This window comes from Chenopodium album, chromosome 13 (genome assembly GCF_948465745.1).
Source record: "Chenopodium album chromosome 13, dcCheAlbu1.1, whole genome shotgun sequence".
Classification (NCBI taxonomy): Eukaryota; Viridiplantae; Streptophyta; class Magnoliopsida; order Caryophyllales; family Amaranthaceae; genus Chenopodium; species Chenopodium album.
In genome coordinates, this window is record NC_137846.1 from 7,618,288 (window position 1) to 7,642,134 (window position 23,847).

Here is a 23,847-nt window from a genome sequence, read left to right on the forward strand (position 1 = left end):
CCCAAGCGATGTGTAATTGCGTGTGTAAGCACCGGAATGATCTGTGGTTTTGGAAATCCTGGATTCCTCATGTTGTTAGAGCTAGACAGCCAGTGAAAGGGGGTGGATTGCAACTGTTATTATGATGCATAATGGGTATGGCTTCCATAATTCAATGGTTCAGGATTGGGCTGAGTTTCTGGATGGTTTGCGATGGCTATTTAGGAATGAAGAAGATATGTGGAGTAAGAAAAGGAAGAGGGAGGAAGCTATTCAACCTGGTGGGCAGCAGAAGAAGATTAGACTAGAGTAGTGATGTAGATAGTGCTAGGTTAATTGCCCTGTGAGTTTGTTTTTGCTTAACTAGAGGGCAGTCTTTTGTATAGTAACTGACTCTAAGTAATTAATGCATGGAATCTTTTGCTCTTGTCATAGTTTAGTGTGACATTGTTCTTTTGCTTTTGTAAAACAATGTCACCAGTATGACAAAGTGTTAATGTACTTATTTGACAATCATTAATGAAATGAAGAAATTGAAGTACTGATTTTGACTTAATTTTTTGTTTTGGTTTTGGTTTATATTTTGTATCTTTTTATTGTTTATTCTTTTTTGTTCATAATGTTGGTGAATGGAAAAACACCCCTCAATTGGACTATGTTATATTATTTTTCTCAAGAAAAAAATTACCACAACTAGGAATAAAATTCTTTCAGTTAGAAATTAGATGAATATAATGAGGAATAAGTACATTTTAGTCAGGAATTATACTAATTTAACCAGAAATTAACTTATTTTTGTAACTAAATATATATTAATCAGGAATAATATTATTTATTTCAGTATTATTATCCTTTTAGTCAGGTATTAGATTATTTAGGGAAGGAGTTAAATTATATTTGTCAGAAATTATTTTTGTTGTATTTTTGTTAAAGATTATAATATTTAAGTCAGATATTAGTATTTTATAGTCAGATATTAGATAATTCTTGTCAGGTATTGATCTATTTTTGTCAGCTATAACTATATTTTAGTCAGGAATTAAATAGTTTTAGAGTTTATTTAGATTGGTTGTGAATAATTAGATTTTTGGATTTAACATTTTTAACTCGGAAATAAGATTATCTTAATCAGGAATTAGATATTATTAGTCAGATATAATTTCGTTCATGTTAGGCATTCGTCGATTTTAGTCAGGCATAACATTTTATTCAGGTATTCAATTATGTAGGGCAGGAGTTAATCTATAATTGTCAGGAATTAAAGAATATATGTCAGAAATATATTTATTTTTGTAAGTAAATACATTTTAAATTGATAATAAGATAGTTTCATTCAGGTATTAGATTACTTTTGTCAGGATATAAAACTTTATTATCAGGAATAAGATTGCCTTCATCATGATTAAAAAGTTTGAAGTCAGGAATTAATAAATTTAAATCCGTCATTAATATCTTAGTCAGTTATTGCATTATTTTTCAAAGGAATTATATTATTTTGTCAGGAATTAACCTACATTAAATTATAGAATACAAATCACATATTAAATTATACAACACAAATATTATGAAGCTAAAACTGCTTACCTCTGGTATGGCGTTGCTCATTGCAAGATCTTGATCAGTGCAAATTGATTTTGGTTCAATTCCACACATTGATTTTTTGAAAATTGAAAGCAACCAAACAAATGTTTCAGTCTTTTCATCAGTTATGAATGCACATCCAAACATTGTTGTTCTCCAGTGATTGTTTATACCAACAAATGGAGCACATATCAACCCATATTTGTTTGTTCAGTATGTTGTATCGAAGATTAAAACATCACCATAAGCTTTGAAATCTTCAAGCATTTGAGAGTCACGCCAAAAATAGCTCACAACATTATTTTCTTCTCCAAATTTCAGTCTATAAAAGAATGAAGGATCTTGATCTGCTCTTTCTTGAAGGGTGTCTAATACATTCTGCATGTCTCCACCTTCAACCATACTCATTTTCACCCTTGATACATAGTTAAGGTGATCTCTCTTAGTATGACCTACACATTCTTCTCCTCCAGCTTCATTGCTTATATAATTATAAGCATCCATTGGTTGAATACCACTCTCAATCATGCTCTCAATTAGCTCACCTATTAGAGCTGATATTTGCCTTTTTGATCTTAGATGATGTCGTTGAACTGTTATTACCAATTCATGATTATGTTCCAACTCATGTGTAAGAACAGCAAATCTACCTTCTGCATTTTTCTTGAAACGAATATGAGCTTTGCATCCAGTTCTTGTCTCATTTACTTCCCTTTCTTTTCTCTTTCTTTCATCAGTTTTACCCAATATGGGTATTTCTACTGAATTTTATTCACCCGCAATCTTCATTTTACCCTTCGTCTGTCCTTCCTTAGAACATCTAAAATAAAACTCATACAGTAAATCATTATTATCTCTTCTCTTTGTTGATTTTCTGACGCTGAAACCAACAGATCTTGAATGAGCTTTGTATAAAAAATATCCATCATTATAGTTTGATACTGTATAACCTGCTAAACATCTACTTATGTTTTCATCCTTGTCATATTTGTAATAATCTGCAGCAAAAGTAAATATAAATTATACAAAAGTCAGGAATTAAAATATTTTTGGTGTAAGAAATTATAAATTTCAGTCAGGAATTAGAATATTTAACTCAAGAAATATATCAATTTAGATAGTTTGTAAGGAATTAAAGATATACAGTCAGAAATTAGATTTTACATATCAGGAATTATAGTTATACTATTTTCAGCAATAACATCATTATAATCACAGAGCATTTAATTATTAGTTGGTTGAGCAGGTAAAATATTTAATATAGTTGGTTGAGAGTCATTTATTCTTACCCTAAACGCATTGTTCTTCATTTATCTTTTAGTCAGGAATTACATTATATATGTCAAGTATTACTCTATTTTTGTAAGCATTAAAATATTTTTCTCAGGAATTAAACTGTTTTTTTGAAAGTCAAAGTCTCAGGAATTTGCATGTTTTAATGAGGAATTAGATAATTTATGTTAGGTATTACAATATTTTACTCAGGAATCTAATTATTTTTAATCAGGTTTAAGATAATATTGCTCATTAATTGATATGCTTTACTCAGGACTTAGATTATTTTAACACTTCATAAATCTTCTAATATTTATAATTTTCAAACAAACATACCTATTTTATTTGCAGCATCTTCATCTTTTTCTTCATCATCTCTTTCTTGATTGGTGTTCTCTTCTATAATTACATTATCTGCTGCATTCATTCATTATAAGTCGAAATTAACAACGATCTGAAAAGAAATTAGCCTGGTTGCAAATTATAAGTCGAAATTAACTCGAAATTAAATACGATCTAAAATTAAATTAACATTGCATGCAAATTATAAGTCGAAATTGATTGAATGCAAATTTAAATTGCATCCAAAATTGAATTAATTCTTTGCGAAAATTTATAAACTCGAAATTGATTATGAACTAAATATGATCTGAAATTAAGTATAATCTGAAATTAAATACAATCTGAAATTAAATATGATCTAAAATTATGAAATTAAATTGAAATAAATTGTACCTTTTTCAGTAGTAATTGAGCTCGAAATTGATTCTATAGGTGAATCAGATTCTTCTTCAATTATCATTCTGTTGTTTGATTTCTCCATTTTTGTGATTTCAATTTTCTGAAATTTGAAGATTTGAATGCTCTGAAATTTGAGTAAATGGAGTTCTTAGTTTCGCGAAATTAATGCGTTCGCAATTTTGATAGAAAATGAGGCACTCGAAATTTGAGGAAAAGGATAAATGATAAAAAATTCACACATTTTATAAAATGGCCAGGCTTAGGTCGGGTATCTCAGGCCCGCGCCCTTTTGATTAATAGCCCGGTCTCGCGTGAGTCCAGTCTCACACAAAACGCTTTCATTTGAAAAAGGTACTCGTTATAGATTTCAACAAATTTGTAATCTATTGACGTATCTACATAGAGTGAATGATTTCTTGTATTTCATGAATTCATGTATTATAATACTAATGATATAATACATACCTTCGTTTTCGAAATTTTTGTACACTTGCTATTTACACAGACTCTATAGCGATATTAAACCATTAATTATCTAATTTCGTACTTGAAAAAAATTATTATAATTCAATATTTGAAAAATATAAATCGAGACACGTCTAACAAGATCCCACATAATTATATATAAAAGTATACAATAATGAGAAATTATGGTAAATAATTTTTACCGACTTTGGATACGTATTCCAAAGTGTCAAAAAAATTTAGTAATTTAATGGAGGTAGTAATTCGATTTTTATAAGGTTTTCTTTTTAAATAGATGAACTAATTAAATTAGACAATTTGTTCAAAATACCCGTATTAAAAAATAATTTTTCTTCATATATTAAACAAAATTATAGTTATGCACTTTTGTTTATAGGGCCCCAATATATTAGTTTGCCCCGAGCCTCCGAAATCTCAGAAACGGCCCTGATCTTAACCATTTAGTTTAATAATATTAAGCAATTAGTATTACATGCACCTTGGTGCACCTAGAAATAGGTGCACCAGGCCCAATCCACCACCCAACAGAAGAAGCCCACATGCGCACATGAATCCACGCCCAACAGAAAGTTTTTTTTAATGAAAATAAAATTTCCTTCTATCTCCAACAGCCTTTTTTATTTTTTTTAATTATTTTAAAAAATTCCTCTCTCCTCTCATAAATTAAAAACCTTCCTCATTTAATCCATTTTATTTTCTCTCTCCTTTCACCATTTTTCTCTCTCTAAAAACTGCACCATTTCGCCATGGCTAAAGATGAAGAAAACAAGAAAACTCCTTCGAAAAGGTGAATATTACTTAAACTTCTTTGAATTTGCTATGATTATGCTATAAATCAACAAATTTTAAAATTGAAACTATCTTCTACTACTAATTGTTGTTTTAATTTTTTTCTTTCATTTTTTTGGTAGAAAATCGAAAGTATCTACTGAAGAAAATGGTGATATGTAAGTAATTTATTGTTCAAAATCGCAATTTTATCTTAAATTGTTAATTTTTAGAATTGATTACTTAATTAAACCCTAAATTTTTTTAACAGTACAATTAGTAAAATGTTCAAGGTCAGAGCACAAAAAAAAAAAAAAAAAAGCAACTAGATGGTATATTTAAGAAAAGTCCAATTGTTGATTAAAAACTATTGGAAGAATTAAACAAAGAAATTTCAGAATGTCCAGAAACGGGTATATTTTTTATCATATAATTCATGTTTGATGTTCATATACGTTGTCTTTTATGTCCATATATATGTGCTTTATGAAGTAATAATTTGTATATAAATTATATTAAGTATTTTGGTATGAAATAATAATTTATTTGAATGTTGTGTATTTCCTTATTTTTTTGTTTAATATTTAATAATCAGACCAACTACTGCACATCCTCAAAAAAACTTCTGAACAACACAAAATAATCATTGAACACCCCCTAAAGAACATTGAACAACCCCCACTTCAATATTTGTTTTCGTATATTTTATGTTTTATGTTCATATTCAATGTGCTTTATGCTCATATAGTTTCTGCTTTATGAAGTTAAAATTTGTTTGGGTGTTCATTGTTTTTCATTATGTTTATTTTTTTATTAACAGTCCAAGGACATTTGAACTACCCCCACAAACATCTGAACTACCCCCACAAACATTTGAACTACCACAACAAACATTTGCTCAGCCTTCAAAGACATCTGACCAGTAACCAGAAGCCATAGAACAGCCCCTAAAAGAAACTGAAAAGCCCCCTAAAACTTCTGAGAAGCAACTGAAAAGCCCCCTAAAACTTCTGAGAAGCAACCAGAAGCAACTAAAAAGCCTCCTAAAACTTCTGATAAGCCACCAGAAGAAATAGAAAAGCCCCTTGAAACTTCTGATATGCCACTAGAAGAAACAGGAAAACCCTCTAAAACTTCTGATAAGCCACCAGAATCAAGTGAAAAGCCACCAAAGTTTTCTGATAAGCCACCGAAAACAATGAACCCACTTCAAAGGCTTCTGAACCCCAATCAGAAAACAGGGAACCCCGTATTTTTCTTCTTTGTTTCAGGCCTTGCCCTCTCTTGCACCAAAAAAAAGAAAACGGGAAACCCCCTACAAAATCCATTAAATCACCTACAAAAACTTCTGAACTCCAATCAAAAAACATTGAACAACCTCAAACAACTTTTGCACTTGGATACACTGCTCAAAATGCTGCTCAACCTTTAGTAAAGTCTTCACAACCATCTCAGAGATAAAATCTTTATGTAATTTTTTTTCATTTTTATTTTCATATTATGTTCATTTACTAAATAAAAATATGCATTTACTTAATATGATGTATGTTCTTATTCTTATTGGCATATTTTTATGCTCGTTGTTCGCATTATATGTTGTTTGTTCATATATCTTAATTCTTCAATTCATATTTTCATGCTCAATTGATATTATTATATTGTTTGTTCATATTCTTATTTTTACTGCTCATATTTTTATGCTTGTTGTTCATAATCTAAGTTTTTTTATCGTAGTCTTTTTTTTTGAAGAAAGTTTTTGTTCGTAGTCTTATTATTGACTTATTGTTCATTGTTCATATTCTTATGCTTTTTATTCATATTGTGTTGTTTGTTCATATTCTAATGCATATTGTTCATATTCTAATGCTTATGTTCGTATTTTTATGCTTATTGTTCATATTAATTAATGTTGTTTAATTTGTTCATTCTAAATACTTATTGTTGATATTCTTATGCTTGTTGCTCATATTATACAGTTGTTTTGATGAGTTCGTGCTCAAATGTGAAATATTCTACATCCAAAAAGGCTCACCCTATCAATTTTGTATGGGCGGTACATGAATGAATAAAATGAATTGGAGAAAAAAGGAGGCAAGGTTACGAAATATGAGCTGTGTTGCTAGCTAAAAATCCAATATAATAAGGGCATCGAATTGTGACAAAATATGTTCATAAATTGTACTCTAATTGTTCATGTACTATATATGCATGTGACAAAATATGTTCATAAATTGTACTCTAATTGTTCATTATTTGTCATATTCATTTTCAACATTATATATACCTAGGTTTATTTTCATGGTTCTTCGTTCATATTAAATTTCTTATTATTAGTTGATTTTGATTATGTTGTACTTAATATTTATTTGTCACTTGTATGTTGTATGCCAAATATCTATATTATTATTTTACATATTTTAAAGTACGAGTTTGTCTATAAATCTTTCACCTCATACAAACCAGCTATCTACATATATAGTAATATATTACCACTTTTGTTTTTTATTTGAATCTATTAGCCTATTATACAAGGAGTTATTAGTATCTTGGTGAGAAAAAAGTTATTATACGGGTGTAGTAATATGTCCATTTATCATATGTTCTTAATAACAACTAATAAGAAAATATATCTATTATGTTAATTTAAAAAAAATTTATTGTTCAATTTATGAAAGTAGAATGTTCAAACTTAATACTCCAGACTTCGTATCTACTTGTATAAAATTATTTAGCACTCGTATATAGAATATATGTTCAAAACCAATGTAACATAGGTTCATATACCTAATTAATAACAAAAAATATTACAAATTCTTAACCACTTATTTTTTAAAAAAAAAAATAAATAAAATAAAATTAAGTAACCATATGTTCATAAATAAGTAATGTACGTTCATAAATAAGTAACATATGTTCATGAAATTACATTAGAAGTTCAAATCAAAAATCATAACCATTATAGCTCAAAAGGCTTTTTTATCAGTTCTGACTCGTTTCTTTATTGAGTTAGAATAGATTTCTTCTTTACTCGCTGAAAAAAATAATAATAATAAAAAAAAATGTTAATAACCAATCTTCATAATTAAGATGTTCATAATTCCGAAATATATGTTCAGAATTATAATTAAGATGTTCATAATGTTCATAGATCTAAAAAAATATTCATAAGAAATGTATCAGTTCAGAATTATAATGAAGATGTTCAAAATTCCAAAATATGTAACGGTAAAAATTTATTTTCAAAGGATATGTATCATATGTTCATATTTTTAACAAAAATGTTCAAAATTACCAAAATATAAACGAATACAACAATGTTCATAATAAAATGAGAAAATGATCGATTCTATACACATGAACTAAATAAAAGGGGTTCATGTATTGAAAATTATGCGTGATTGTTTAACTGATACCAAGCTTAGTTTTTTTTTTTTTTTTTTTTTAAAAAAAAAAAAAATAAAAGTTAACCAAAGTAAGTCAGATTTGACTATATGAGGATATATACAATTATACATTAACTTCATTACTTTCTCTCTCCAAGTTACACATGTTCACCATGAATGAAGCTCCACATACTCTGCAAGTTAGATATACTTTTCCTATTTAATTTCTTCCTGAATCAATCTCCTCATATAGCTAAAATCCACCGCCACCTATTTCGCCTCAACTACTCCGTCCAACGTCCAATCATAATCATCTTCCCCGGGACAAAACCAGTCAAACTATTAAATTAAATGCAAGGTTTTTACTCTCGATCCTATTTCATTAGTTGAATTTTCTTTTACAACGAAGTTAATTCCAGACAAATTCAATCAAAACAGAGGAATCAACAATGGTGATAATCACATTCAATGAAAACGAAGAGAGAAAAATAGAGGAGAGAGAGAAATTATGTATGATGATTTAAAATCAGGAAAGTTTAAGAAGAAAAATTGAAGAAAAGGAATTGAGAAATTAGGAATAATTGAAAAAGGAAAGTTATTGCCAAAAAAAAAAAAAAAAAAAAAAAGGAAAGAACACATGAAATAGAAAAGGGAAGAACGTTGAGAATTTGAAAGAAGAAAGCTACAGCTGGCAACTACTAAGTACGTGGCGTCAATTCATTGGTGGTGCACACAATTTAAGGTGCACCATAGTGTATCTTATAATTAGCGTAATATTAATCATCATCATCATAAAACTAAACCACTTTGTTTCTCGGACATCCAGCAACCGAACATTCAAAAAAAATGGCAGGATTATACAAGTAATACAACTAATGCGAATCGAAAGAAAAAGAGCATAATTTAGGGTGGTAGACAGATACACTAAAATACTTCAATAATGTAGAGCACAAAATAATATTCCATGTTGGAGAGTGCTTCTTTAGCAAATTGCAATTCGAACAATTCTCTCCAGAAGTTGCAAGATATTCAATTAAAGCGCACATACATATATCTTACAAGAGGCGAAGCTCCAAGATGAAGATGTCATATTTCTACAATCAGTAAATAATTTGACATCACTGCAATCCTTCCCCTGCAAACGCGAAGACATGCATGGTAAGAATATTAAATTAAAGAAACAGCTGTCAATTAGAGATAAATCAGCAGATGAATACTATTTCATTGCTTGCTGGCTTGCTGCTACTCGAAACACAGTAAGAGCAAAACTTACGCAGTTCTTCAAAGGGAATACTGGTAGTACTTTCTCCAGGCTTTATGAGTCGAACCTTACCTAACAAATTCAGACAAAAGCAGAAGAAAGATAAGTATTTTGCTAGACTGTTCAATATATATCTTGTACAAGGAAGCAGTCTGTGAAAAGTAGCATAAGACTCTGGAAGATAAGCATGTCTTAGAAGGCAAAATGCATTCTGCAGCATAATAATTCACAACTAGCAATTTGTGATATGGCAAAAAGCTCCTTTCTAAAGTTTGAAAAATAAACTGAAAAAAAAAATTACAGAGGGAACAATAATCTAGTTGTTTAGAAACATGACACCCTCCAACAAAGCCATAATCTAAATGCCTGAGCACACATGAACATAGATAATAATAAACTTTAGCTTATTGTTTATATCAGTGGACAAGCAATCAAGAGAAAAAGAACGGCCATAGCCCATAGGTTTTTATATAAGAGAGGTCAAGTTGGATTGTTGGAGGATGTATGTGTTGATAATTGAATGGATTGGGTTGAAAACAAAACAAAAAGTAAAGACAATTGAGGGCTCCAGGTATTGCACAAAGTCCACCTAAGATACAGCATAGCTTTTTGGGTTTGTGTTTATATTGGGTTGGTACAAATGTCAGGGATCAGGATGCCATACTTTCTATTCAACCACTGTTGGCTTCACAAGGCTCGCAGCTCACTAGTAGATAATAAGTAAGAATCACTCTCTAGTCCTATGTTTTATAAGTTCTTCGAACATTAAGCAGGCACCACTCTTATGCAAGATTTAGAATTTTCTATCCAAAAGTCAAATATACAAATGTCATATATATCTAACATTTCAGTTTATTATACTCCGTAGATTTAAAATCACTAACAAATACAAGGTATTCTCTACCAAATGGTACCCTTTCTGAACATTCTCAGTTTCTCACCCATAGCTAAATCAAATGATTCCTGACGTAAGATATAAAATAAGTTCCTGTACTTATGATTGCAGAACATCCCAAGAACTGCATTTGACACACCATCACAAATTCATAATAATGAGTAATGAATGGTTCCTAGATAAATCTATAGGATGTGCAAGACAGGGGCAGCAGCCAGATGAAACATCAATCAGTGGTTATAACAGGTAGAGCAAACAGAATTAACCCAAAACCAAACATGATAGCAGCAGCTTTGCAATGATACAAGTCATAATCAAGTGGACATAAAAAGACAGTTCAACTCAATGGGTCAGGTTAGAGTGGACGATTCCTACTGGAAAATAACCTACTTTAACTCACTAAGATATATACCGTAACTACATAAGCACCCAAAAGTACAACAAGGGTCAATGTGAAAGTTGGCCAAAAAAAGCTATGCCAAATGGTAAAGATAGATCATGGTTTTAAGAAACTGCTAACATGTTTGCTTTTTACGTACAACTTACTCCATAAATTTTGGTCCATATAGTACTTTCTATATTTAAATTTCAAAACTAACGGTACAAATATGAGTTGAATAATCATAGGTTGAGTTGAGTCAACTATTTCAGTATTTCAAAACATATGTACAGGTTTGGGAGTTCAACATATTCATTTTCTACCCAACCAAACACAACCAGTTTACCAGCATAAAATAAATGTAAAGCAAAGAAAAAGGATAGTGCAATAACCAAATAGGAGTCTATTAAAGGATGTATTTCAAACTGATAATACAAAAATAAATGCATAACAAAAGACATACCATCATTGCGAACACAAATTTCTGGCATTCTCACAACTTCGCCAGTGATGCCTTTATTGTAAACTCGAATTTCAATGTCACCCTCAACATAAACTGAAGAGCTGCAACAATCCCCAACAAATTAGTAACATCATAGACATATACAATGGAGTAAATTATACACCTAAAGTTACACAAACATACTTTTTCACAAGTTGCTGAACAGCATAGGCACCAAGCATTTCATTATGGACAACGACACGATGCCATTGGGCTGGCTTTGGCAAGTCTTTTGCACCCATTACTCTATGGTCCCATAAGCCGCCTGTTCCAACATTAAAGATGGTCAAGGTTCTTCCACTTCGTAAGAGCTTCTGCACAGGGCTTTGACGAACTTTCCCACATATGATTGCCTGATTAACAACATGAGTCAAAACCATTTATCTAACAACACCTCAACCTTCCAAGCATTACAGAAATATAACTTGTTTCAATGCCTTCTAATAACTAGTGAATCACCTTATGAACACCCCTGAAATTCCAACCCCTTTTGGGATCTACGCCTTGCGGTATCGATTCTCGCTTCTCAGGAATAAAATCATCATGGAAATCATCTGTTCCACTGTTCTTTGCACCATCATTATCACCATCAAGCGACACCGTCGAGTAACATAGCTTCGAGCTTCTTTGAACTCCAGACACTAGTCATTTACAATAATTACACACCCCCAATTCATAAAAAACATTCACAAAAGCGTTAAATCACGCATTGCACAATGCACACCACCCATTTTATAAAATGCCTCTGAGAAAATGTACTCCTATTTCTAATTATATGATTAACCATCAAATATTTTGAGAAATTCAAGCTAATTATTGAATTAAATCAAAACCCATATGACCAATTAACAATTTTTTGCAACTAAAACGCTCCAATCAAAGACCATTCTTAGTATTGCAATAGAAAAGATCAAAAGATAAACACTTGATGATAAAATGATTCAAAGATTACAGAAAATGAGGAAGAGAGAGAAAATAAACTTACGGAGAGCAGAAGTCGATCTTGCAGAGGATGTAATTTGGTTTGCAAATTTGGCAGCAAGGGAAGACATTGTTATCAAACTCAAACACAAAGATCGAAAATGGAGAATAGTCGAGGGTTTAACCAGGGTTTACCTTCACCGCCAACACGCGGCGCATTGTTCTTTAAATAAGTGAAGCGCTGCGTTTTATCACTTAATGCTCTACGGAGTATTTACTATGGACCACTAGTAAATCTAGTAATCACTAATGAGCTTTTGTAAGGTTTGTTATCTCACAATCAAAAGGTTTAGGTGATAATACCCCATTAAGAGGCACTTTGGGGTGAGAATTCAATTGCCCTCCTCTCCACTTCCTAACTCGGGCCGACCAGTAGCATTTTGCATAGTTGTTAGATTGATACAAAGAAAAAACAAAAATGGAGGAAATGGGAAATAAGAATTGAATTGCAAAGGTCTGGTCGTATTGATCAAATAGGCGAATATAACAAGCCTCTACTAGTCAGAAGTTCATAACCTTTTATATACACCTGGATGCATACAAACGTAGGTGCACTCAAGCTGGGTTTTTACTCATTTTATATTTCCTTGCTCATTTTAAGATTTTAAAATGAACAAAAAAACATATATGAATTATTTTCACCTAGTAGTCTTACTTGTTGGTTTAAACATTTTGATTTCTGCATAATATGTTGCATTTGAAACAAATCCAACCAACTTTGTGTCAAAATACATAAGTCAACATAGTGTTACAATGTTACATTATTTGCGCTTTATCAAACTTTCTTCAACTGCATATTATGATTGGTACACAAGGAAAAACTAAGCACCAAAAGCTAAAGATGCAGTAACAAAACCGAACACATCTGAGAATGACTTCATATTTTGATGCTAAGCACAAGCAATAAAGAATCTGTTATTCAAAGTATACAATGCTCAAATATTCAGAAGTCCTTCATCCTCGACAAGTAGGCAAACAAAAGCCCAAAGAAAAATTATGAAGATCAATTATAAGAAATGCCTCGAGAAATTTCAACAAAATTCCATTTCACAGTAGCAGCAACATCCCTCTAAACAATCTACTAACTCATGACTAGCAGCATAAATACGAAAAATATAACCAAAATTGAAATTAACTCTGAGAAATAGCCACTTGCCACAAAAAGTATACAAAGGCACAAAACCATGCGCTGTCTGGACTATCTAATTGCAGCAGCAGGGGTCAGAGATCTTATGAACGAACCCTAAGGACTAGTTGATGACCAACACCGCAACAGCTTAAACACGGCACTCATCACCAAGTGGGCCTTGAACCACCCCCACCAAAACCACGACGATCATCAGATCGCCATTTATCAGTGGACAGAGCTGGGGTAGACCCAGCAGCTTTCTCCCTCAAGTGCCTAGGAACATATTTTCCAGGTGCTTGACCAGCAGGGGCAGGGGCAGGGGCAGCAGCTGCTGCAGCAGCAGGTGCAGCCACTGCCTGGGGCCTGGCAAGAGGAGTAGTCTCAGAAGACCGAGCAGCCTCACCAGCAAGGATCTGCTGTCTTCTCAGCCTCTCTTTTTCTTCAAGTTCCCGCTCTCGTTGCCGTTGCTTCTCAGCTATTTCATCCAGCTTAGCTTGGCGCTCAGCTAATTCCTTTCTTCTTCTCTCAGCCTCTGCAGGTTTGAACACCAAAATGGTAAATATATAATAAGTAACTGGTCATCAAATTAAATATATAGACAAGGTCCAAGGTTAGCAAAAAATCCTAGGGTCATAAGCTGAGAGAAAACTGAAGCCAGAAGTGAACTGAAGAAGAGGATGTAAGCCTACCTTCATGCTTCCGTGCTTCTTCCTCTTCAAGCAGCTTGTTCAATCTTTCCTCTTCTGATCTCAAATAAAAAATCATCTTCCGCTTGGCTACCCTTTCTTGTCTACGTGACTGGCGAATTTGGTTATAACGCTCTGCCCGTTCTTGTCTCAATCTTTCAAATTCAGATTGGCGACGAATCACCACTCTTTCTTGGAAAATCCTCTGAAAATAAGATGGATGGTGAGACACAACCATATACCTAATATAACCTTGGCCAATAAAGACAAGAACCCACTTATCTATTTTAACGATATCTAGGGAGGAAGAGCAAAACCAACATAGATCTACTTAATATGTGTTTGATAACAAGCAGAGAACAAATAAAGTAATCGCATCCCCTCGGGATATGAGCTGCTAACCTTGTTTTCCATCACACGAGCTAATCTATTCTTTTCCTGAAGGTCTCCATCGTGGCGTTGTCTGCTGAGCTCAACCTCAAGCTGAAAAGTAATATTTAACTGGTTAGGTTATTTTAAATGAGGAATAAACAGCACATGCACTTTGAGCAAGCAATAAAGTTTTAGTACAGTATGGGACAGAAATTTAACTGTGCTCTTTCAGTCCAATTTTTTTATTCTTAGTTACTGTGTATCACACAAGGCTCTGTTACTTTTGATAATTGCTCTAAGACGCTCTACAAACCTCAAATTTCTAACCCCATAAATCCCAAATTTTTAGAGTACTTAAAAAAGCAGTATTTTAGAAAAATAAAGAGAGCAACAAAATTATTTCATATATGTGAAAATGACAAACAGTGATAGATTAAGGCAAGATTAAACCATACGTTAAGGCGAGTCGTGTACAGTATTCCCAAATACAATTAGTAGGCAGAATGAGAGCAAAAACGTAATAATATACCAATACAACACCTCACTTTATGTTAACAAAATATAGTCACTACTCGAATAAAAAAGCCAAAATTTGCACTAAACAGACAATATTTCAATAAATATCTTGAATTCTTAAATGCCAAATATTTAAACGTCAAACATACTCCAAAACCATATATTTGAGTTTCAAGTAAAACTGTCTTTCATACATTTCTATTTAAAATGATGAGAATGCCACTCAAATTCAGACACATCTTTTCACAACTGATTTACCATACTCAGACCCAAATCATAATAAGTTTAGAAAGGAGAACCTGTTAGCTCTGAGCAGTTATTTCTAAGTAGTGGGTCAGTGGGTGATCTACATAATACAGTACCAAGTAATTAAGAGAATTTTAGGTGTACCTGTTGCTCACGCTCATGCAGAAGCTGTTCCTCAACCAAGCGTTGTTGATATGCAGCTTCTATTAAAGGAGCTGCCTCCTCCCTCTTAGCTCTCTCAAGATAATCCATCTGCTTGCTCAACTTCTGCAGCTTTTTCTCCATTTCTTGTTTCTCCCTCAGCTGCTCATTCAGAGCCAACTCCAACAATGCTTGTTTTGTCATCTTATCCTGAAATTACACACATAACACACAATTGGAGCACTAACCTTCCAGCAAAATCAAAATATATTTTCAGAACACAGCACTCACCCCTTCTATGATTGGCTTCTTCTTATTTTTTGAAAACTTTTCATTAAGTAGAGCTTTGGCTTCTTCCATCTCACGCTCTTCGATTTCCTTTTGGATGCGTTGAAGTTTTCTCTTCTCAATTTCGATAGCAAGCCTTTTCTGTTCAGCTTCTTCATTATTTTTCTGTTGCTGCATTCTCTTCAACTCTTCCTCACGTTCCTTTACAGACAACAAAGAAGTCAAGTCTCTAAATCAATAAAAGTACCCCATTAAAAGGTAAAGCAAGTAATGGACAAACCTTCTCCAAAAGTTGGCGTTCTTGTTCCTCTTTGCGCTGTTCAATAATTGTTTTACGAGCAAGAAGCTTCTTGTGTTCCTTCTCCACAATCTCAGCTAAACCAGGTAAAGTATCTCCAATTTTTGATGCTTTATTTAAGGGAGGATATATCATAGACCTTGCTTTATTCAATGATTCAGCAAGCGCTGTAAGGTGATTTCTCAATGTATCAGATTCAAGATCCTGCATTAAACACCATGATCAGTTAATCAACTTTACCTAGTGACCCTTGTAATCTGGACACCTTAATCTTAACTGGGGTAAAGAACATAAAAGAACATCTGATAAATCTGAATGTTAGACAGCTTAAAGGCCTCAAACAGGAAGTACATGATGGTTGAAAAATAACCCAAGAGAAAAGCATCTGTACTTGCTATACACACTAAAAGGAATTTTCAATTCAGCAACAGAGTTAGAACAAAAACACTAGTTGAAATAACATATATTAAACGTCTCTTAAAGATGATTCATCAAATGAATCAAATGAAAGCCAGTCAGAAAAAACTGCTCTATGCATATATAGATTCTCCCTTGAAAGACGACAACAAATCTTTAGAAATAATGTACTTCAGCAAAATTCTAAACCTGATTATTCACAAACACCCACCCACCCCCAAATAAAATACAGGAATAAAATACACACATAAATACCTGTGTGTGTGTGTGTGTGTGCACGCGCACGAGTGCACAACAAAATATACAATCCAAGAGAGGACAGAATAAAAGATGGAAAAAGGAGTAAATAGTAAATTGTATTTACATCAGAATATAATTAGACAAGCTTTATAACAAAGCAATAGCTAATAGACACAATGCATAAATGCTGGACCCAAGAGCTTACCAAAATACTAAATGAAACAGCACCATTTATATGGTCAACCTTCATGGTTAAGAACTTATGTTTCACAGCATCAACTGAAATCTTTTCCACCACAGAAAAATCAAAAAATGGAACCATCTGGGACAAACTCTCAATGGTCATTGTCTGGTAAACTTGGGAAGCCTGGAATGCCAAAAGTAGGATATTAATAACACTGAGGGTTGCTCTGACAAAGTGTGCTAAGATACAATTACAAAATACACATGGCAGAGATACAAAAGGATTATAAACAGTGCACCTGCTGTAGCAACCTCAGGGTAGCTAGCTTTTCCAAGGAAAGAACATACTTTGACAATTGCACTTCTGGTACAGAAGAAGCTGAGGCAAGTTTCCCACCAATCTTAGATATTTTGTTCAGCAAGGGCTGAACTTTCAGAGACAAATCCAAGGGAAGAAACTCATGCTCTAGAAGATGATAAAGGTCTTTCACTTCCGGAAGGACACAAGACATAACACCTTTAGAGACCTGCCAATTACAAAATAAGATAAAAGAAATAAGATGATGTGAAAAAGACCAAATTACTGCCTAGAACCCTCACTTAAGTTTTCAGCACTAGTTATCTTCAACAATGATCAGTTGGGAATCTTACCAGTTCCAAAAGAAGAGCTGAGCGTGATAGCTGTCAAAGTTTTAAAAAAAAAAAAAAAAAAAAACTATCAGAATGGCAAAAGGAAAATAGAACTATCAGAATGGCAAAAGGTGGATTAAACACATTAATCACAAACAATATAAACTAATGGATAAACAAACTATTTACGCAAAAGGAAAATAGAACTATCAGAATGGCAAAAGGTGGATTAAACACATTAATCACAAACAATATAAACTAATGGATAAACAAACTATTTACCACTTCTCTGCTCTCAGGTTTGGGATCAAGATTAAAATTAATAAGATTGGACATTCTCATATTCCTCTCTTTCTCATTTTCAAGTTCAACATGAGATGCACCACGTGTATGGTCATACGGAGGAACAGAGAGGGCAGCCAAAACCACAGATGATGCTATCGTCTGCAAATCCTTCTGGCTCAAGTTCTTATTGAAGTTCTTTTGAAGTAAGAAAAGCTTCAGCCAAGCATATGCATGATACAAATGGCTTCCAGAAATCCAAAATATTTCAGTGAGCTTGGCATAGTAAACGACCATCAAAGAAGGTTTCGGGGTCTTCTTAACCATGCACATTAAGCCATGGATATCTTCAACTGAACGAAATGCTTCCTGGAATGCAAAACAAAAGCTTAATCAGAAAAATGATTTATCTACAATAAAAGATTAATGAGATCACATGTCAGGGGAGCAAAGAAAAATTTGTAACAGACAACTACACCCCTGATAGCAAGAAAAATATTAACACTATCAGCACTGAGTAGTATGGCTCTAACTTTAAGAGTCAATTTTCAGCTGTGTATCATAATGAACTACATCAAAAGGAATCCTTAAACTCTATGCGCTTCTTGTGCATTGTGAAGTAGACATCATCCGTTGTAGATCTAAATATAAAAAAATCTCTCCATAGTTGCAGAACTAGCATACATCTGACCCTCTGTTACCTCACCTTGATAACAGCACCCTACAGAGGCAGTAGCCTGTTGATGATGACAGCAAAAATCATCAACTGCCTTTCCACATTATCAACCTTATAATTCACATCAGCAGTCACAGATAAATGGAGAGCATGTTTTAAGGGACAGAAACATGTGCGTGTTTAAAATTGACCACGTTAATTTGTGAGTTGGAAAAGCAGGCATATAATTCTAAAAGAAATAGGTGCTTGAAAAAAAAAAAAAATTGGATTGGCCTGTCTTACCTGCCAAAGTTCAAGTTCCGTGGCAATTTTAAGTTGCTCAAATCTTGTGTCCAGATACAATTGCAAGCTTTCTGGTGCTGTCAGATCAGGCCTGTCTCGTTGGTCTTTGTATTTATTAAGATTTGACAAATGGTTCCTAATTATTTCACAGAGTCTACGGAATTCTGTGGTACGTTTGTATTGCTTGCAGAATTGAAAAGCACGATGTGCTGTCATCTGCAAAAGAATAGAGCAAATTTTAGAGCCAAAGTAGTTTACATAATACATACAAATCACAATCTATCTTCCATGACGACTGCAGCATTTTAAAGCCAAATAGAGCACAACATGGAATGCCTACTAATAATCATGAATAAAAATCAATGACATCCTCTTATTTTTGGATAAAAGCCAACTTTATTACACTCAACTAGTTTTGACTGCATTCTCAGAATTAAAGATTGATCAAGAGTCTAAGCAAATATACCCCTTGTCAACTTGATAAGATCTACAAACAAGACTCTTATAATCCCATCCAAGCATAAGATATATTCAAATCTCCAAACAGTCCAAAGCCCATATATAACATAGCCAAGGAAAATAAAGTATGTTGCAAAACAAGGAAAGCATACAACAATATTGACTTTGTAAATATATGAAAAATATTAATAGGACACTTACAGCATAAAGATTCTCCAATTTTGAATTGTTACGTAATATTTCCAAAACAGTTCTGTATGTCTCCCACAGAAATTTGAACCATGGTGTAACAAGTTCACGATCAGACCTGTCTTTTCCCTTCTCTCCACTAACATAGCTTAGCATTAAATCCTCAGGCCGCTTATCTGCCTCAAGATCATCAACATCAAGTACTTCTTCTAATTCTTGAGCTTGATTACGAGCAGCCTCAGCCCTCTCAGTTGACAAGTGCATGAAATGCTTGATTACTTCCTCTAAAGAGTTCACATTCACTTGTTGGCACACAATGCGGTATTGTATTAAACCATCTTTGGCATACCTACCCTTCCTCATTTCCACACAAAGGTCTATGTATTTAAACATAATTTTTTCCAACGTCTTCTGCCATGCTCTGTACCTCTTGGAGGTAATAAGGTCATGAAGCGCTTGTAGGGCATCTTGCTTCTGACCAACATTAATCAGCTCTGCATGAAATGAATGTTATAGAGAATATGAGAACAAAGAAAACAGCAAATACATCAGACATCCACAGATAAATTTTACACCTTCCCATGACTATTATTATTTTTATTTTTTTTGAAAACTTCCCATGATTATTATTTACTTCCTTGAAATTGCCAAATTTTGTGGGGTTAAACATAGGAACATATACGAACACTTCTTATGTAAATGTCAACCAAATAATTGCACATATATCTACTTCCTATAAAATTATTTCCATATATAAGTCAACCAAACGTACGCTAAATTCACAAGTACGTGTAACAAAGAAGCATTTGAGTATCGGCTACATCTATAAGTGGCACATGTCAAAGAAAATAAGCGCGGGGGGGGGGGGGGGGGGGGGGGGGGGGGTGAAGTGAAAAGGCTTGAAAAATAATATAAAACAGGAAAAATTGTTACCAACCTTCTGCTCGCTTCAAAGCGTTTTCTGGTTTCGCAAAGGTAGACATGTTGATCAACAGGTACCTTCCTCTGCACTAGAAACTATTTGCAATGAATACAGAAGAAAACTTATGATCATGAGTATTTACAAAGGAGATAATTTAAACATCTACAGTGCAAAATGTATGCCCTCAAAATAATCTCTCTCCTTCGGCATGATTTAGATTAGGTACCCAAAGATGGATAGAGGTCATTCAGGGTGGGTGAAGCTCCACCAACATTTATCACTCGACTCTAAGTCCATCACCAGTAAAACAATTTACATAGGACACCACAGCGGATTATTAGGTGATCTATCATATAGATACAATGATACACACTCATTCTCACAAAAGCCGAAGTCCCAAACAGATGATTAATTTTATATTGTCACAAGATTATGTACTTGTATTGTAAGCAAAAATAAATTAATAAAAGCTGTTTCATATTTTCTTCCATTAACGTGACAAATAAAGTCTCTATGAAAAACATCTAAAATATTATAATTCGGATCAAAACTTCAGCACAAGCAAAATATAATCAGATGGCGAATTTACATCAAACACTAAATTGAAATTCAACAAAGCAAAAGAATGAAATTAACACGACATTACGAACCAGCGGACAAATAGAGGTGACATACTCGAAATTTCAGGCAATCAATCAATCCTTGATAATCAAGTAATGAGACTAAACAATGTCACAGAACCACAGATAAGGTGAACTAGATATCGTATCGAGAAAGATCACAGAGCCAGAAACAATCGAATAGTGGGGAAGACAATGCACGACAAACAGACTAAGAGATTGATTCAGAGTGCAACAATCAAAAGATTAAATCTTTAAAAACTAAAATTAATATTCTTCAAGCTAACTTATCCTGTCAATTAATATGGTCTACACAACGAAATTGTTCCACTAATCAAAATTGAAAAATAAAAACCCTAGACCACAAAAATCAGTCGATTTAACCCACAATTTCTTAATTAACCCACAATTTACAATCCTATATTAAAAATAAAAAATAAAAAATAAAAATAAAAAAATCAGATTTTTAAACACTTTCCTCAATTCATCACATGCAAAACACAGAAAACATTCAAAACTCAACCAAAATAGAAATTTATGCGTTTAACAAACTTATCTTGATGAATATAGACAAACATCAACAAAATCAAAAACATAAAAATAAAAAAACCTACAAAACAATGCAAAATCATAAAAACATATATGAAACTTACCTAAAGCTTGTTGCCGCGGCGGGGTGTCTCCGGCAGCAGTTTCGCCGGAAAAGAGGAGAGAGAAAGTGAGTGGTGAGTGGCGGAAAGAGGAGAGAGAAAGAGAGTGTGTGTTAGGGTTACGCGGGCTACTGAGGAGGATGATGAACGAGAAGAGAGCGGCCTAACACTAATTGTTCGGCCCGTTTAAGTTTTCCTATACCACAGGAAATTTCGACCCGTTTTGTGAATATTCGGGTTTATATACACTACTAGTAACTTTGAAAGGTTTTTTTTTGGCAAGTGGTTTTTAAAGATAATTCTAGTTTTTTTTTTTTGGCAAGTTTTTCACAGAATTATAATAGGAGTAAAAGTAATTATAATAGGAGTACTTTTCGTCTTTTTTTTAAAAAAAAAAGAGAGTAATTTTCAATGAGTTCATGTGTTTTTTTTTTTTGGCAAGTTCTTCACAGAATTAAAATAGGAGTACAAGTTTTTTCAAAAAAAAAATAATAATAATAATAGGAGTACAATTAATTATCTATGATTTTTAAAATAAATAAATTAATTAATTCAATCCAAAACAAATAAATAAATTACACAACCTATTTTAATTCTCTTACCTTTTATACACAAACATTTAAAAAAATCGGATGTACAATATTATATTGTACATCCGCTACAAAGTTATCTTTAAAGGATCAAAAGTTACCCTTTAATAAATTAAAGTTACCCTATATATAAATAAAAGTTATTATGCTTTATTGATAAAAAATTATCCAAAAAAGTGTAAAAGTTACCCTAAATTCAACAAAAGTTACCCCGATATATAGTAATATTACTGTACATCGGATATATACAAAAGTGTTTGCCTTTTACATCCCTACCTTATAAAAAGTAGAAAATAACTCTTAGAAATAGTGTGCTACCAAATATACCCTTAAAAATATGTATAAAATTGTGTAAAAAATGTATATTTACTTTTTTACCCTCATTAATATGTTTACTCTCATTAATATATTTAATTAGGTTTTTTTTTCATCAAACATACCATCAATTAATACAAAGTTTTTTTAACAAAAACTTGTAGTGCCTTTTTACGAAGACTTTGTTTATTACCACGAGATGATTTATTTTTACTCCTTCGTGGTTGCTCTTCTTATTTACAATTTTGTTGTCCTTTAATTATTACAAATATTGTTATTGTTTATTAGCTTTTTAATTGTACATTATTTGATGGTACGCACGTAAACAACGTGGAATTTAAATGACATTCATATTAAATAATGATATTTGAGCAGATGTTATCAAGAGGTATAAATAACTTTAAAATCCTAAAATCGAAGGAAATCGATGATAGAAAAAAAAATGTATTAAATATGGAGAGAATTTAAGAGGAAAAATATAACTAAGTGGTTATTGCTTTATTATTAGATATCGATATAGATATTAGATGGTTGTAGAACATTGAACTTACATTATTAAGTTTTTAGCTACTACGAACATTTCACATATTATTACTCCGTATGACCAAGCTCACAAAAAAATCGTATGAAGAAAAATACGTTAAGTATTGAATCATGCAAATCAATTAAGAGTTCTAAACTAGATTAAGATATGAAGGGATGCAAATCAATTAAATATTATTTAATGATAATTTTGAAATAACACTGCCAAACTTTTGAGGGTTTTAAACAATAATTATCATTTAAGATTTTGGTGGCTTTTTTATATTTCTACAAAACCACTATATAGGCACATAACTAAATAGTACGTATTAAAACTACCAGATCTACCACCCAAACCAAAGGTGTAACTACTCACTAATACAACTTCTATGCAAGAGCTAACTTTTTCGCGCGCATCGCGCGCGTAGGATACCCTAGTATACCAAAAAGTTAAACTCGTACTTTGTATTAGAACTACAAAGGAATTGACTTGAATGCATTATTAAGAAGTTGATGTACTTTTGTTAAATATGCATTATATTATATGTGTGTATATAATACTTCATATTATTGAATATGCAAATTAGTGATATTCAATGAATAATTGAGGAAAATATTTTTATTTTTCTTTTTCTTTTTTTTTGGTGTTGAGAGAGTCACAAGAGTGAGCGATGAAAATCGATCCCAAGATTACCTGAAATCGGGAGGGGAGCTTTAACCACTTGATCTATTGAAAAGTATATTTTAAGACTATTTCTCTTTATCTCTCATTTGCTTAAATGCTCCCTTCAATTTCAATAAAGAAATACTTGATATTGTTTTTGTTATCTAATCTCTCTTTTTTGGTACATATTTTGAATTGAGTCGCCGGAAGTTTGTGTCATCATATATGTCCATGTTGTTCAAGATCTACTTAAATTTATAAATCGGATTATAATTTCAAGATAATTGTAGCATTGAGTG

At 32.4% G+C, this 23,847-nt stretch overlaps 2 protein-coding genes across 4 annotated transcripts; both read right to left on the reverse strand.

Moving 5' to 3' along the window:
* Nucleotides 1–9,203: 9,203 nt before the first annotated feature.
* LOC145576169 (single-stranded DNA-binding protein, mitochondrial-like) lies at nucleotides 9,204–12,376 on the reverse strand. The gene is made up of 6 exons (XM_081633950.1): nucleotides 12,236–12,376; nucleotides 11,710–11,891; nucleotides 11,395–11,603; nucleotides 11,212–11,312; nucleotides 9,487–9,546; nucleotides 9,204–9,348 (listed from the first exon to the last, which is right to left on the reverse strand). Exons 1-6 carry the CDS (start codon nucleotides 12,300–12,302, stop codon nucleotides 9,332–9,334), a joined length of 636 nt encoding a protein of 211 aa, XP_081490076.1. The 5' UTR covers nucleotides 12,303–12,376; the 3' UTR covers nucleotides 9,204–9,331.
* Nucleotides 12,377–13,240: 864 nt separating this feature from the next.
* Nucleotides 13,241–21,638, reverse strand: LOC145574483 (eukaryotic translation initiation factor 3 subunit A-like). Of its 3 annotated transcripts, none has more exons than XM_081632288.1 (14): nucleotides 21,461–21,638; nucleotides 20,203–20,270; nucleotides 19,278–19,759; nucleotides 18,618–18,833; nucleotides 17,660–18,028; nucleotides 17,399–17,428; nucleotides 17,047–17,274; nucleotides 16,770–16,931; nucleotides 15,890–16,111; nucleotides 15,613–15,810; nucleotides 15,325–15,531; nucleotides 14,449–14,529; nucleotides 14,050–14,251; nucleotides 13,241–13,892 (listed from the first exon to the last, which is right to left on the reverse strand). In XM_081632288.1, exons 2-14 carry the CDS (start codon nucleotides 20,246–20,248, stop codon nucleotides 13,525–13,527), a joined length of 2,811 nt encoding a protein of 936 aa, XP_081488414.1. In that variant the 5' UTR covers nucleotides 20,249–20,270; nucleotides 21,461–21,638; the 3' UTR covers nucleotides 13,241–13,524. The 3 variants fall into 3 exon arrangements, with proteins under 3 accessions (XP_081488414.1, XP_081488412.1, XP_081488413.1); XM_081632286.1 differs by having other exon boundaries at nucleotides 20,203–20,275; XM_081632287.1 differs by having other exon boundaries at nucleotides 20,203–20,282.
* Between the last annotated feature and the right edge of the window lie 2,209 nt (nucleotides 21,639–23,847).